Source organism: Sebastes fasciatus, chromosome 3 (assembly GCF_043250625.1).
Source record: "Sebastes fasciatus isolate fSebFas1 chromosome 3, fSebFas1.pri, whole genome shotgun sequence".
Lineage (NCBI taxonomy): Eukaryota > Metazoa > Chordata > Actinopteri > Perciformes > Sebastidae > Sebastes > Sebastes fasciatus.
Window position 1 is genome coordinate 2,039,017 of NC_133797.1, and position 16,119 is coordinate 2,055,135.

The 16,119-nt window shown below is 41.2% G+C and overlaps 1 protein-coding gene and 1 long non-coding RNA gene across 9 annotated transcripts in view; both read left to right on the plus strand.

Annotated features, from left to right (window-relative positions):
- rptor (regulatory associated protein of MTOR, complex 1) overlaps positions 1-16,119 on the plus strand; it is a 270,013-nt gene that overhangs the window by 157,772 nt on the left and 96,122 nt on the right. For all 8 annotated transcript variants that reach the window (XM_074631008.1, XM_074631011.1, XM_074631009.1 and 5 more), the window contains one exon: positions 14,228-14,303. In XM_074631008.1, the coding sequence (XP_074487109.1) occupies positions 14,228-14,303 (76 nt within the window). The remainder of the gene's footprint in view (positions 1-14,227; positions 14,304-16,119) is intronic.
- LOC141765159 (uncharacterized) lies at positions 1,938-8,269 on the plus strand. Its single transcript, XR_012593395.1, has 2 exons — positions 1,938-8,180; positions 8,228-8,269. It is a non-coding gene; the product is annotated as an uncharacterized LOC141765159 (long non-coding RNA).

Consider the following 16,119-nt stretch of genomic DNA (forward strand, 5'->3'; position numbering starts at 1 on the left):
ATTGATATTAATATCCACTTTCGGTAACACTTTATAATGACCATAATTTATAAATGGTCAATTGATAGTTAATTAAACTTAGTTAATCGTTGTTTTACTGTTAACAAACAATGAAATGATAATGAATAATGTTTATTGTTGCACACATTATTACATTTTATATGTTATCTCAAGTATGTGTTAATGATCACCAAATTATTTATAAACCTTTTAAGAAATCAGTTGTAAAACATCCATAAACATTGCAGAGCTAGATGGAGCAGATAGTTGTAACACCTTGTCAATGGTTAATAGCTGGTTTGTAAACCGTCTATAAACATTATTTGGATGACTATAATACAGTTGCAACTGATGATTATAATACCTTGTTAAATGGTCAATAAATACTTTGTAACGTATGTATAAACATTATTTAGATAGATAGTTAATACTTTGTTAATGGTTAATAATTGGTTTGTGGTCCACCTGTCTACATAATGTTTATAGATGTTTTACAAACAATATCAAAACGTTTTACAGATCATTTGGTAATTATTAGCAAATACTTCTTTTAGTATACAAAATGTTATAATGTGTGCAACAATAAACCGTAATTACTAATGTAATCAGAATGTCATTGTTATTGTCTCTTAGAATAGAATTTACAAACGTTTTTTTTCATATTACACAAACTGCTGATAAAATAACAGAAATTATAACATCACTAATAATTAGTAAACATGAATTATCATTAATTGTTTGTTTAAAGTTATTTTATAGTTAACAATCATTTTACCTTTTACAAATGCTGGTTATTTGAAAGTGTTACCAGGCTTTCTGCTTTGAGCAAAGGTTTGGGTCTAAGACATGTTTAGCCTAGCTTAGCACAAAGACCCAGACTTCTGGAAGCAGGGCTAATGGCTAGCTGGTTTCATCCAAAGTGCCTTCCAACTACTCCAAAGGTGCTCTATTGTATCTTCCACTGTAAACATTGTGGATTGTGGATGGAGCATGGGTCGAAATAGAAAACAAGACAGTGGTTTAACAAGGAGCTAGCTTACCCATCGGAGCTAATTACTGCGCAACAACAGCCGGGGTTGGTGACGGCACACAACACCTCTCCCTCCCCGTCCTGTTAGCCGACTGGCTTCACACTCTTTCCTCACTCTCAACAAAACCCAGGTGAGTCTTGGATGTTTTGGTGGCTAGCTGGCTCGGTAACCAATTCCAACATAACAAAACAGAGCAGTTCTGACAGGTGAAAGATGTCATTTTGTTCCTTGCGTCCGGTTGTTAGGTTAAGCAAGGCTAAACATCCTGGATCAATCTCTCTCTTGAATTAATTAACAGGGATGACATCGACATTCATCCTCTCAACAAACAAAATGGATGAGTTTTCCTGATGGAGGCACAACTGTGGTTGAAAATAGTGTGAGAATGGAACAGAGAAATGGTGCCTTCAAATGGGGGGAGGGGGGTGTTTACCGTGGTAACGGGAAGATTCCATAAGAACGCCCTCATATGGTATTCACGACCTCCTAAGTGGAAAGCTCAGAGTTCACGAGTTGTGACATTTGTTGAGGTTGTCAGAAATGGCGGAGGCCATGGAAGTTAATATATAATAAGTTAATATATTGTAATTTTAGTTGTATATTGTAATTCTTTATAATTTTATAATAGGTCTGAGGAAAATGTTGATATTCCCAACGTCCTCATCTTTCTCCTCTGTCATTATGCCTTTGCATTTCCTGCATTATGTTACCTGCTTATTAGCTTGTTAAATCATTAGCCTCTGTGGCTTCTAGACGCCGACATTAACGTTAATATTGCCGTTGCTTTGCAGAGGTGTAACCACTCGAAAGCCAAGCATATCCCGTACACGACTTCCCAAATGTAGCGGGTCGTCACACATGCGCGCTCGCATATGCGCGTTCGCGTGTAGCCGCTGTACCCTCCTCCTCTGCCTGCTCGCCTTCACTCAGACAGCTCAGCTCGCTCCACCTCTAGACGTGAACGCGCGTTCACTCCACACTGCAGAAGAGTTAGTTTAGCTCTGAGAATATCTAGTGAATGTACAGGGGACATTTGTGCAGAAATAACTGCTGCAGCTCCTCCAGACCAACAGAGGTTTCCCGTGTCTTGTGAAGTGACAGAGCTCTAGAGGAGATTTACGTTGTCTTCTCGTTACCGACCGGGTGCCGGTGTCTCCTCTGCTCTCTCCGGCTGTGGGCGGAGAGAGCAGGGAGACATGCTGGAGAGCCCCGCTGCCTCAGCCTGCACTTAGGCAGGAAAAGCCAACACTAGGATCAGATCTACATCATGTTCATGGAGAGACCTTCGTCTGGTCAGCTAACATTACTGCCAAGCAGCTGAAATATAGTGATATTGCGGTTTTAGCTGACGTGTGTCGCCTCACTGTTTTGAGTGATGCTCGTTCAGGTATATTGAGAGCGAGCAAGCGCGAGCCCGACGCTGACTTTCGTTGATTTCACGGCCACAGGTGTCGCTGTTAAGAAGCATTTCTGAAAGTTACAAATAGTCCATTTAACTTGTATGTGTTTACAGGCCAGTCCTGACTGCTCCACTATGGCAGCGGCGTAGGCGTATAATCCAAAGCCAATGCGGCATCTACGTATATATTGGGGCCTTTAAATGGGGTCGTGTTTACCATGTTCATGAGAAGAGTCCCGATGAACCTCTTGTGGTATTCACGACCTAATCAGTGGAAAGTTTGTGAAAGCTCAGAGTTCACAAGTTGGGACGTGTTTACATTGTCAGAAATGGCGGAGGCCTTGGAGGTTAATCTTTTGGTGCATAAAAAGTTAGTATACTGTAATTTTAGTCGTATAATGTTTTTCTTCGTAATTTTATAATAGGTCTGAGGAAAATGTTGATATTCCCAACAGCCTCATCTTTCTCCTCTGTCATTATGCCTTTGCATTACCCACTTGCTAGCTTACTAAATCGTTAGCCTCTGTGGCTTCAAGACACCGACAGTAACGTTAATGTTGCCGTTGCTTAGCAGCGGTGTTCTCACAACTTAACCACTTGAACGCCAAGCATATTGTGTACACGACTTCCCATGTTGTAAACACGAGCTTCCGATTTTCATTTGAAGGCACCATGTACTGTATTTGTGCTTGTGGGTACATACTAGAAAGTGGTAATAAAAAGATCATTTGTATCAGAGACAAACATCAAAGTTAGGAGGCCTGGTTTGTTTCTGCACAGGTTGTTAGTATGACACTGTTGCCACCTGCTACTGGACGGTGCTAACAGGAAGTAAGCATCATGCTCATAGGATTGATTTCACTGCACTTGAATACACAATATTATTGCCTGGAGCATCATAGTCAGACCTCGGATGTAGAGCATCATTTCCCATTTACACCAATTGATTCATGCAAAACGAGGACAAAAGTGGCCCATCAGCCATTTAGACACAAGTCAGTATATTAAGTTAAAATTGTTTCCCCATATTTCAAGCCACATTTATCACACTAAACAGAAAAATTAAATGAAATGCTTTAATTACTCTCACAACTTCTCAAAATATATGTTGATGAGGAAGTGTGAGCCAAAACATGTAGGTGTTTTATTTGCTTCTGTAGAGCATATGCATACACCTCCTTCGTGCTCAGTACAATTTCCATAATTTTGTATCTCAGTTATTTCTGTATGTTGACTATTTCTAGCGTTGCAGCATGTGTTGCTCTCTGCTTCATAGCAGAGGCAGATATCGCAGTGTCTTCATTGACAGCAGCCTCAGTCCACCTGAATGCCGCGCAGACAGACACAAGACAAGTTGCATACAGAATAAGGGCATTGCTGTTGCTTCAACCGCCCACGCACGCACAACCCGCAGCCGAACATGTCCACCTTTGACTGAAAACTACAAGATGACACCTGTTCTCTGGGGATATTAAGGACTCTGTGAGGCATGTTGGACATCTCTAACCGTGGTAGACATGGCAGATTGAGGTTAAAAGCAGTGGTACAACAAAAAATAAAACTGTACCAGTCTACAAAAATATTTTTCTTCTTTTATTATTAAACAACACAAATCTAAGAGTTTAAGATTGTTGTCCCTTTTACTCAGACAGCTTGAGACAGAAGTTTACGGAAGCCCTGAGAGGCAAGTGAGGAACAAAATAAGTTAGTCTTCTTAGTCTGATCTAAATTGTTTTCTCTCCTCTGTTTATGACTTAAGAAAAGGTGAAAAAAGGAGAAGTTCCTTTTAAAAAACGTCATCTGTAAAACAAAATTAATTATATGATAATAATCACTATGCAAAATATGATAAACATGTATTGATAAGTGATAAAAACTGTATTGCTTTCCGATGCAACCCACAGGGGGCTCGAACCAGCTGAGCTAAATCCTCCGCAGCTGCTTTATGCATGGGCTTCATCAGCCTCAAAACGCCACCGTTTAGGAGGAGAAGGCTCGCAAACTTTGAAGTAGCCTACGTCTACGCTAGCACACACAGAGGGATGATGAGAGGAGACGCCACAGAGGCGTGTGTGCCCCGTAATCTCGCAGGTTGAGCGACACAGAACGCCTGAGAGCCTTACTTCATTCTATTCTATTATATTCTGAATTGTCACCTGCCGTCAATTTTGTGTTTATCTTAAAATAAATCAAAACGTTCTAGCACCAACACTGTATTTTACTGAGGAGGAGAAGAGCTGCTGCGCTCCTCTGTAACAAGCAGAGTGTACGCACGCTGTGAAGCTGACGCATTGTCTGAATAATGCGCCCTTTAATAGAGAGAGAGAGAGCATCCACAATAACATATAAGTATATCATACAAATAGGAATAATAACAATAATCAATAGCAAGTAATGTAATAGAGTGATAATAGAAATAGCAGTAATAATAATAGAAATATGACTACTACTACTACTAATAAAAAAGGCTGTTAACTTTAGAGCAGGTTTTTGTTGGTCAGTGGTGCAATCTGCTGCCTCAAGATAGTAATGAGCCACAAAGCGCCTGACCACACCTCATTTTAAGAACAACACACCTATGGGTGCACAGATGGGCACAAGTACATAGTATTTGCTACTTAGACAACGCGGGCGCTGGGCGTGAAAATGTCGGTCTGAAACTAGCAAACACAGTTGCGCTGCGCTGTGTGCTGCTTTGTGCTGCTTTGTGCCGGGATGTAAGATAGGACCCAGAAAATAGATCACACTTTTGACACTTTTCTCACCGGCCTCTCGGGGCTTCCGTAGAAGTTCTTGCAGTATTTTACAATTTTCATCATCATCATCTGTATTCTTATTACTAGAATTGTATACAGACTAGGGCAGTCAATCGATTCAAATATTAAACTGCGATTAATTGCATGATCGTCCATAGTTAATTGTGATTAATTGCAAATTAATCGCACATTTTTTTATCTGTTCAAAATGTACCTTAACGGGAGATTTGTCAAGTATTTAACACTCATCAACATGGGAGTGGTCAAATATGCTGCTTTATGCAAATATATGTATATATTTATTATATATTATATTATATATTGCTCAAATCATATCATGGCAAACTGCAGCCCAACAGGCAACAACAGCTGTCAGTGTGTCAGTGTGCTGGCTTGACTATGACTTGCCCCAAACTGCATGTGCTTATCTTAAAGTGGGCATGTCTGTAAAGGGGGGACTCGTGGGTACCCATAGAACCCATTTACATTCACTGATCTGGAGGTCAGAGGTCAAGGGACCCCTTTGAAAATGGACATTTCCTCGCCAAAACTTAGCGTAACTTTGAGCGTTTTTTAACCTCCCTCGCGACAAGCTAGTATGACATGGTTGGTACCGATGGATTCATTAGTTTTTATAGTTTCATACGATGTGAGTATCTTCACTCTAGCTACAGCCTAAAAATGAAAAATTGCGTTAATGTGTTAAAGAAGTTAGTCACGTTAAAAAAAAATGCCATAACGCGTTATTATGGCGTTAACTGTGACGGCCATAACACAGAGGTGCTGAAAAGACATTGACTTTACATGCTCCTCCACACTGTGTAAGAAACATGATCCCATCATCTATCTGCCTTTAGTTACACAAATACTTCTCCCACTCTCTATTGTATCTCTTCTTGGTCTTCTATAAATGCCTCCCTCCATCTCTCCCACTCATTATCTGGCTCGTGTAAAAAAAAAAAAAAAAAGAAAAAGAGAAAGCTCTCTCAGTCTCATTGCCTCGAGGAGCGACTTGTTGTGTAACACCCTGGCATCACTTGTTCTAAAGAACGCTGCTCCTTGTTCCTTGAGCAAGCAATAGTCTTTCTTTCTCGCTTGTACCCATTATTTTAGATTGTGGGTATATTGCACTGTTTACCGCCAAAGAAATTGGGAGTTGCACTTTGTTTCCCAGCAGCACATGCAGTATTAAGGAGGACAGAATAACGACAGAGAGGTGTAGGAAACAAGACTGAAAGAACAATAAAAAATGTTAGTGCCAGAGATAAAAGGCGAGTAGAAAAATAAAGGTTTGGATCAGCATGGATGGGGGCGTGGGGGGGGGGGCTGAGGACGATGGAGAGGGGGTATTAAGCAATTTGGGGGCTTGTTGATCGATGCTAGTGCTCGTACACAAACAGCAATTGTTATTCAAATGGAGCAGAATAGGGGAGAGCAGATAAACCCGAGGCTGATTACTCCCTCGTGGGCAGTTAAAGTGTGGGTGTGTGTCTACTTTGTATGTGTGTTTGTGAGTGCGCGTTGCTGCACCACTCTCTGCAGGCGATAGGAAAAAGAGCTTAGTCAGCCGGCAACTGGTTCCCTACACTCCTCTGTTGTCAGCCGTCCCTTCATCTTGCACACCATGCACACACACGCACACGCACACACACACACACACACACACACACACACACACACACACACACACACACACACACACACACACAGAGACAGAGACAGGTTTTGGTGATGAGTTACTCATTCGTATTGGCAGGCATCATCCGAGTTAATGCTGTCATCTTAAACGGTGCAGCAGCCTCCTCCCTGTCGTCGCTGATTAGACCGCTCTATCTGCTTGTTTCCTCACCATTGGATTACATAAACAGCAGCGGGGATGGATATTTGTTTGCAAAATTTCTACACAGATTCCAATCCCAGTACAGTTATGGCACCTAAAAATGCCTTTATGATACTTTCTTGTTGAAGGAAAGCACATTTAGTTTGGAGCTGGTTATTTTATGAGTGACCTTTAATTGTGTCATCTTGATTTTGTCTGTAAGGACGTTAGGACCAAAATGTTTATTTGCCTCTCAAATACTTACATTAAAGCAGCAGGGGGTAGAAATGGAGCAAATATGATTTTAAAAAAGTTATTTTTTTAAAAGGGTCACTATATCCTGACTTCAGTGCATGAGACTGGTGATCTGAAAAATCATGTTCCTCTGTGTCCTCCAGTGTCCTCCGGTGCTCCTAATGGCATCTGCAAGATTTCACAGACCGCAGGAAAACAACCATTCAGAGCTGAGCTGGAGTCCAAACGGTCAAACTAGGCAGCGCTGATCAAATATGAATCAATATTCTGTTACTGTAATGACTATTTCTTGCGTAAAATAGACATTACAGTTACAGAATATTAAATGAATGAATGATATTGAATGAACGCTCTCTCTCTGAAATAACCCGGCCAAAGTCTCCCGTCACGGGCTAGATGTTCTAAAGCCTGAAAACAGAGCCATGAAGAGGAGCAGAAGTCTAGTTTTCTCTCAGAACACTTTGTAGGGGTTCTACTTTGGTAGGTTTTGGTTATTAGCAAATTAATTAATAAATAATAATATAATTATTAATATTAATAAAGATTATCAATAAACATTAATAATAAACGGGGCACCACCCTGGAATCAGGGACCAATGACCAAAACGTTAATATAGTCTCATTATATATGCTAAACTATCAATTTGGAACGTTGATTAATAATTAAATTAATAACTATAACCAAAATAGAAAGTACAGGTTGAAGGATATCGGAGTTCTTGACATAGCAGAGGTTGGCATTATTCACTCTTGTGCAACATTAAAGAGACCAGCATGTATATTCCACAAACATTTATTTACAAGATAATAAAGGTTCAAAACACAATATTAATCTAACTAAATAACTAAACTAAACAAACCAAACACAGTGTGTGTGTGTGTGTGTGTGTGTGTGTGTGTGTGTGTGTGTGTGTGTGTGTGTGTGTGTGTGTGTGTGTGTGTGTGTGTGTGTGAGAGAGAGAGAGAGGGGGGGGAAACAAGATGGGTTCTTGTCTCAAAATGTCTGTATGGCCTACAAACAAAATGGCGGGCACTGTAAAACTACAAAGATGGCTGAATCAAAGATGGCGGAATCAAAGATGGCCATCAGCATGTCACCACATGACCTCTTTGTTCTTCTGAGAAGAAGGACAGAGAGGGGGGGGGTGATGTGGGGTTAAGATTATCTGAAGCTGTATGTTCATGTTTAACTAATTCACAGTTTCTGTATGTGATCTTTATGTGTGTTAGATATGCAGTGGGTTAGAAAAGATGGTTAGTTTGCATGCAAGACCTTGTCTATGTGAAGCATAAACTAAACACATCAGATGTGGCGAAGCCAGTTACCCAAAAATCAAATACAGATAAATCAACACAGTCAAACTCAATGAATAACATTAAACCAAATCAATACAAGTACTTTCTAGAAATCAAAGTTGGACAGTCTTGCTCAGCCCTGTGCGATTGCTAATGCTAAGGCCCAGTACGTTACCAATCCATGGAAGAAAAGGGTTTGTGATTCCATGTGTTGAAGTTGTGGTTCCAAGTCAAAGAGGTCGTCTTTGCTGTTAGTTTGGTGCTAACTTCTTTGCTTGATAGCTTGAAGTTAGCTGGTGGAAAGGGCAGAGCACTCGCGTCGTCTGCCGTTTGGTTCCTTGGTTGCAATGGCTGTTTCCTAACAGGCCATTGATCAGAACCAGAACTGTTTTGCAAGTTCTGGACTTGAGAGCCGTTCACCTCAACCAGGTCAGCCTGGGTTGAGGAGATGAAGAGCAGAGAGAGCGCAGCAGCTCACCTCTCACACGTCAGGAGAGATGAGCAGATGAGAAGAAAGAGTCGAAAGAGAAGGAACAAAGAACATTCCTCTGGTTTTGTTCTGTGTGATTTTCACACCTCTGGGTGAAATGTTACTGTAGCCAATGAGGACTGAGATGAGTCCTGTGGTCAAGGATCAGGTTACTGAGTTCATGAGGTCACTTGAAACCAGCCAGATGCTGGGTCCCTACAACTTGAATTACGATATGCTGAAAGGTTATTATGGCATTTTTGCCAAATGATGCCAAAAACATTCTGCCTACTACCACTTTAATTACAGGAAAATGTAAAGGCGTATTGCAAGATTTCCTTGTTTCAGTGCTTTCTTATATGTGTGGATACTTGCAGATAACCTACTGGAAACATTCAACATGGTACAAAATAAGAAAAAGATGAAATCATTCTCCGACACCCAGCTCTGCCCTCAACTGTTAAAGGTGCTATTGATAACACCACTAGATGTCTCATTCTCCCTCCTCCCATTCCATTGCATTTACTTCAACACAAGTCGTTGCCAGACACTTACCATCAGTCTCAGCCCTTTATCCATGTTTTCCACACTAAATGATGACTCAGAGATACCACGTGATACCAACGTTGTTACTATTGGCTCAGAAGCCCTGATAGAAGTGGGAACCGAACGTCGGATATCTCCCACAGAGATAAACAAAACATTCATTTGGGACCCGCCAAAACTTTTAAATTGATTCTTTCACAATCATAATATTTTCTTTCAGGAAAAGTCATACTTTTATTTGGCACCTTTCTAATGGCTCTGTGGATGTATTTTTTTTTTTTAAATGTGTCTAAATGAAAACTTTATCAATAAGACCTTTAAATCTCTTAGAATGTCATTTTCCGATCAACTTTTTATTGCATATTAAAAAACAGCCTGGTCTGCTAAAAATGACGTTAATTGGGAAATCTATTTTCTCCTGGATTATGTTTGTTATTGACGCATCAAAGATACGTTTTTAATCATAGTCCGCATAAGTCCGCGTAGCGAGGAGGTCGGGGTGGATGGATGGGTCAAACAATCATGGGACTTTCAACCAGGAGACCGCTGTTCGTGTCCTGTGTGAAACCAAAACTTACATATGTAACTTGACTTCCATCAGGTATGTAACATACTTTAACTTACGTACCTAACTTAAGTTATGAAACAATCTTACTTATTTGAACCCAAACCATAATCTTTTACTAAATCTAACCGAGTAGTTTCCTTTCAATTCACAACATTAACCCCGTGTTTGAAATGTTGACCGTAATCCGGGAAAAATATGTTTCCATCAAAACGTAATTGATAATGCAGTTCCCTTGTATGGGAACGTTATTTTTAGGAGACAGGGTTGTAAAAAAACATACAACACATAACAAAAACAGAACAAACAGATACTGAGCAAAACCAAAGGAACAAAGTATACGGAGTCCCTAAAGGGAAGAAAGGAGCTTATCAAATCAAATCCAGATGAGTAAGAACGCATTATTCCGACTTTACACAGGCATTTTACCAAAGAATCAGCAGCCATACGAGTTAATAGCACATTCAGTGGCACCACTACTTCATCACGTAGAAAGCTCCAAGTAGATGACATTCTGAAAAAAAACTAAAGTCAAGTGTGATGGAGAGAGAATGAGGTTTCCATTGAGTGGAAATCATTTGCTTAGCAGCAGTCAATCCAGATAAGACAATATGATGTGGGCACCGTCACGGACAATAGCTGAGACATTTTATTCTGACACTGTGTAACTTTTGCTTATCAGCCTTGATTGGAAAAGTATAACCACCATAGCCTTGCATATTTTGTTCACACACAATAAACCTACCAAAGGGTTACTGGTTCCAGTCTGTAAATGACTTTACCTCTCAAGTAATAACTACCATTTGGACTCCAGTAAACTGGTATGTTAGTCATTTTGAAGCAATGTTGTAAACAAGCAGTTACTGTAGCAGATGCTCAGCAAATAAGTTAAATGGAACAAAACTAATTCACAAAATGCTACACTGACATGTGTATCTTTTTAGTGGTTTATAGTTTAATGTAATGGAAATACAACATACATACAAATACAAGCAGAGGTATTTTCTTCAAATCTGTTGGAAAATCTGTGGTTCAACCAGTAAGTAATATCTCTAAAGTCAGACCTTTATATGGCAGCAAAAACCTTGGACAAATGTTAACACCTGTTCTTAATAATGCAGTAATGTCTGTATTGCACTGTTGACAGTTTTTAGCTGGAAGGCCTGCTGACTTTCTATTTTCTCCCATTTAGCCTGAACTTGTACCAGCTGACATGAATGCTGAAATAAATTGCCTGTTTGTTGACTTTTAGAACAATTTAAAAGTGGTTCAAATATTCAGCCGTGACATTGAAAATCTTTTCGATAGCACTAAGCTACGCTTTCTGTAGTCCAACACAACAAACTCTGACAACACCGGCACGCCTCTCTCCAACTTTCACTCACGTTTCCACCATTGTCTTACGGCAACAAGTCACATGACACAATACCAAACAGACCAGGTCAAGTGAAAGGTAGAGAAAAACATTGTATTTCTCTGTAGGGTCCTTTCCAGCATGTTGTCAGACACTTCTTATAACAATCTGAGCCTCTCAGTGGCAAGAACAACCACTTTTAGAGGAGGACGTACATGGATGGTGCGGAATTGCCCGATATTATTACATTACAGCCTGTTTAGCGGCTGCCATCTGCAGTGCTCTCCCTCAATACCGGACCAATTTCAGAAATAGTTGTCCCCATTAGTCACTTGGGCAGTTTTACAAGCCTGCCCAAACGAGCCGCACCAGAGTTTGATTAAAACGAAACAGTCCGCTTTAATCAAACTCTGGTGCGGCTCGTTTGGGCCGTTGTGAAAGCAGTAATCATACTCTGGTGCAGACCAAAACAACTGGTCTGAGACTGCTTGCGAGAGGTGGCCTCAAACCATTTACAAGCGAACACTAGTGCTCTTCATCGCAGTGAGAACGTAATCCCACCCAATGGCAGGAAGTGAACCAAACCGCAGGGGATTACGGGCTGAGTGGGAAAGGATTGACCTGGGCTTCTGCAGAAGTCTAATGTTTGCTCGACATCTGAGCTGAATACAGAACATGCTAAATAAAGTCCACAAAAATAGGGACGTTTATGTCATTGCAGGTAAACCAGAGAAGTCTGTGATTCCCACAGAAGTGGCAGCTCTCAAGACAAAAATGATAGTCGCTCCTTCGTACACGCCCCTCTGAAATTTTTTTTTTTTTAATTTGGTCCACTTAAAATTGTGCCCTGTGAAAACGAACCACACTAAACAGAAAATGAACCAAAAGTATCAATTTCACTCTGCTTCGGTCTAGCCAAACAGACTTTGGCTTGTGAAAACGCCCTTAGACACAAAAACATGGGAAAAGAGGGTCCAGGTTGAAAAATACCAAAGTGACCCTTTAACACTGTGCAGGTGACTGAAAGTGCCACTCTATTATATTGCTCCCAACTTCTGGGGAAAGCTGTTTAAGCAGCAGAGAGATTGTCAGACAGAGTGAGCTCCGCGTCAGTCACTCAGCATCACATTACATCGCAGTGCATCTACTCTGGGAACGTGACTCAACCCTTAACTCATGCTAACTGAGAGGGAAAAGCCCCATCAAGGCCCTGAGCTCAATTTGCTGCAAGAAAAAAGGAGCGGGAAAGAGAGACAGACAGAAAGACTAGAGAAGCTGCGATAAGGTATGGAAGGAGTTTCATAACCCCATGAATTAGATATGATGACCACGAGAGAATGCTGGTGTTTAGAAAGAGATTAAAGGCTCCATGCTGCCCTCTCCAGGACCTCGGGCTGGGAATTTAAAACGTGAGCTGAGGAGAATGAGAGTGCGGAAGGGAAAGCAGTGACCAAGGGTCTTAGTGCTGAAACGCCTTTGTAATGAGATTCTTTTTGAATTGCAACAAATGTGTGCTGTTTTCGGGCTACTCCTTATTACATAATTCCAGGGGTGGAGCAGTCATTTGAGAAGTGTGGGTGTTCTAGAGGTAGGACGTGAGCACCGCAACCCCCCCGCCTGCAGCCCCCGTTCCAGTCTGTGTTACATGCCAAATCAAAATGAATGCCATGCATTTCTACATTTACTGCTAAATAATGACAGCTACAGTGGTGGAATGTAACTAGTGTTATACTGTACTTAGGTATAACTTTCAGGTATTTGTACCTTACTTAAGCATTTCCATTTCATGCAGCTTTATACTTCTACTCTCCTTCATCTCAGAGGCCAATATTGGACTTTCTATACCACCACATTTGTCTGACAGCTTTAGTTACTTTACAGATTACAGTTTGTCATCAATTTTCTCCTCATTAAATTAAATAAGCTAGGGCTGTTGAAGTTAACGCCATAATAACGCGTTAACGCAAATTTGTTTTAACATCACTAATTTCTTAAACGCATTAATGCAATCGATATTTCTGAGGTTGTAGTGAGCTCAGTTTTAAAGCCGGAGTGAAGATACTGGTATCATATGAAACTAGAAAACCTGATGCATCCATCGATACAAACCATGTCATACTAGCTTGTCTTAGAGGAGGTTAAATAACGCTCCAAACGTATGCAAAATCTTGGCGAGTAAAAACTGTGTTACTATTAGTCTGGATTATGTGTTTAACTTCTTTGTGTTTATAGTTTATAGTTTGCTCTTTGTTTGTAAAATATGCCGCTCTGCTGACAGTAGACTTGTCCATGTTTGTGATTGGTCAGATGCTGCAAACTCCGCCCCTTTTACATGTTCGCGCTCGTAGCCAGATAGAGAAACCCTGAGTTGACTTGCCGAGTTGATAACCACCGTCGTAGGACACTTAGCGGGACTGCGTTTGTTAGATATGGATATGGAGAAGATACCATGACTATGATGAACTCACTTCATAGTAAAGGCCTCTGGTGGGTTGGGAAAGTGGCTGTGATTGGCTGAATGATCGTTCAATCAATCTAACTTGACCAATAGCCTTTCCTGTATAGAAAACTCATTCTCTGAAACACTGTTTTTTACAGATTTTAGTTTTGTTTCATCTCAGGAAAAAGTGCGGGGGTGTGAAATCATGTTTCTGTGAAAGTGCGGGTGTCGCAACACCCACGGGTATGACGCCCACGCCTAATTCTACTGTGGTGTGTGTTTGTCACCTCCCTACAGGCAAGCGTGGGACCTGGCCGTGGACATCTGCCTCTCTCAGCTGCCTACCATCATTGAGGAGGGCACCGCCTTCAGAGTAAGTGTGTGTGAGAGAAAAACAAACCTTTTTTCAGCTTCAGCTTGAAAGGTGGAAAGATGCTCCATTTGTATCGGTCAGTAGTTACTGGTTATCTAGCGTTGATGGATGGCTCTCATCTCGGATCTGTCCACCACTCAACGCCTGTGAATATCAACAGTTCTTGTTTGCACTGCAAGTTCTCCACCACCAGCGTCTCTATTCATCTAAACACACACACACACACACACACACACACACACTCAGTCGTTCCCAGTGGACAACATTGTGAAACGTCAGGTCTAATAATTCAAGCGCGAGTGTCAAATAAAAAATAGTTGCTGAAACCACTGGCCCCTGCACTTTGAGCCAGTTTCTATTGATATTTACTGACATGACAGGGGACTGTGATGGAGATGCTGAGTGTAATGGAAACACGCTGCAAGCGGCTGATTGAACAGATGATGACTGAAGATATCTAGGTCAACACTTGGCATTTTTGTGTGAGAGTGTGAGCAGACACTCACCAGACCAGAGAGCAGCAACATGTGCTTTGTAATCAGAAAACTCTGACAACAGAGAAAGTGGGACCGGAGCAGCTTTCCCCGATGTTAGCACTTTTATCTGGGCCTTTCCTCTCCTCCACCTGGCCTCTCGGAGGTGGGCGTCTTCTCCATCGCTCCCCCAGGGACAGTTTTCCATCCTTCGATCCCCCTCCCCTCTCTCCTGCACTGGGGCCGAAAACACTTACCGGCTCCGTAATTGAGCCTCTGAGGACTACTAAAGGATATCTTCCCTCTCTGTCTCGCTCCCTCTTTCAGGAGCCTTTAATCCTTCTCTGATGTGCTTCAACTGTTTACCTCATTTTCTTGGTCTCTGTCACAGTTGAATTTAGAGATGCAGTAAAAATATAGTGCATAGTAGATTTTACAAATTCAGTTTTATGTTCTACTCTTGACAATTATTGAGTAGTGGCAATACTGCACCCCATACTACCCCCTCACCATGAACATTTGTATTTGTTTTTGTGTGCAGTATGAATAGTTAAAAAAACTAGGGCTGTCAAAGTTAATACAATAATTACATGTTAGTGCAAATTTGTTTTAACGTTACAAATTTCTTTAACGCTTTAACGCAACTTGCGATTTTGCGGTTCTAGCAGGATCAGTTTTAAAGCTAGAGTGAAGATACCGGCAACATAGTAAACTATAAAACCTGATGAATCCATCGGTACCAACCATGTCATACTAGCTTGTCTCGAAGGAGGCTAAATAACGCTCCAAAGTTACGCAAAATTTTACCGTATCGTATTTTATCGCACCCTACTATACTGTATCATATTGCATAGCATTGTATCACATAGCATCGTATCGCATAGCATCGTATCGCACCGTACCGCACCGTACCGTACCGTACCGTACCGTACCGTACCGTACCGTACCGTATTGTACCGTATCGTACCGTATCGTACCTATCGTACCGCCAGATTCTTGCCAATACACAGCCCTAGTTCCTGCCCTAAAATACAACATTATAGCCACTATTTCAGATGTTCTAAAAACAGGAGCTCAATCTCTAACCTCGGCCTTTAACCACCACACACCACTGTTTTGGTGTATCGGTGAGTATGAGTGTGTAGCTTTGATTATGCATAAATTAATTTAGCAATCCAGCCGCGAAGCGTTGATGTTTTCCCTCTCCACATCCATCAACAGTCTACACAACGCTGTTATAATTCCTGTTGCAATATTAACACTCGGCGTGATCAAAAACTCTGCGGCCAGCAGCCAATCAATCAGGCAAACTGCCATGGCAGCGAGGAGAGAGAGAGACAGAG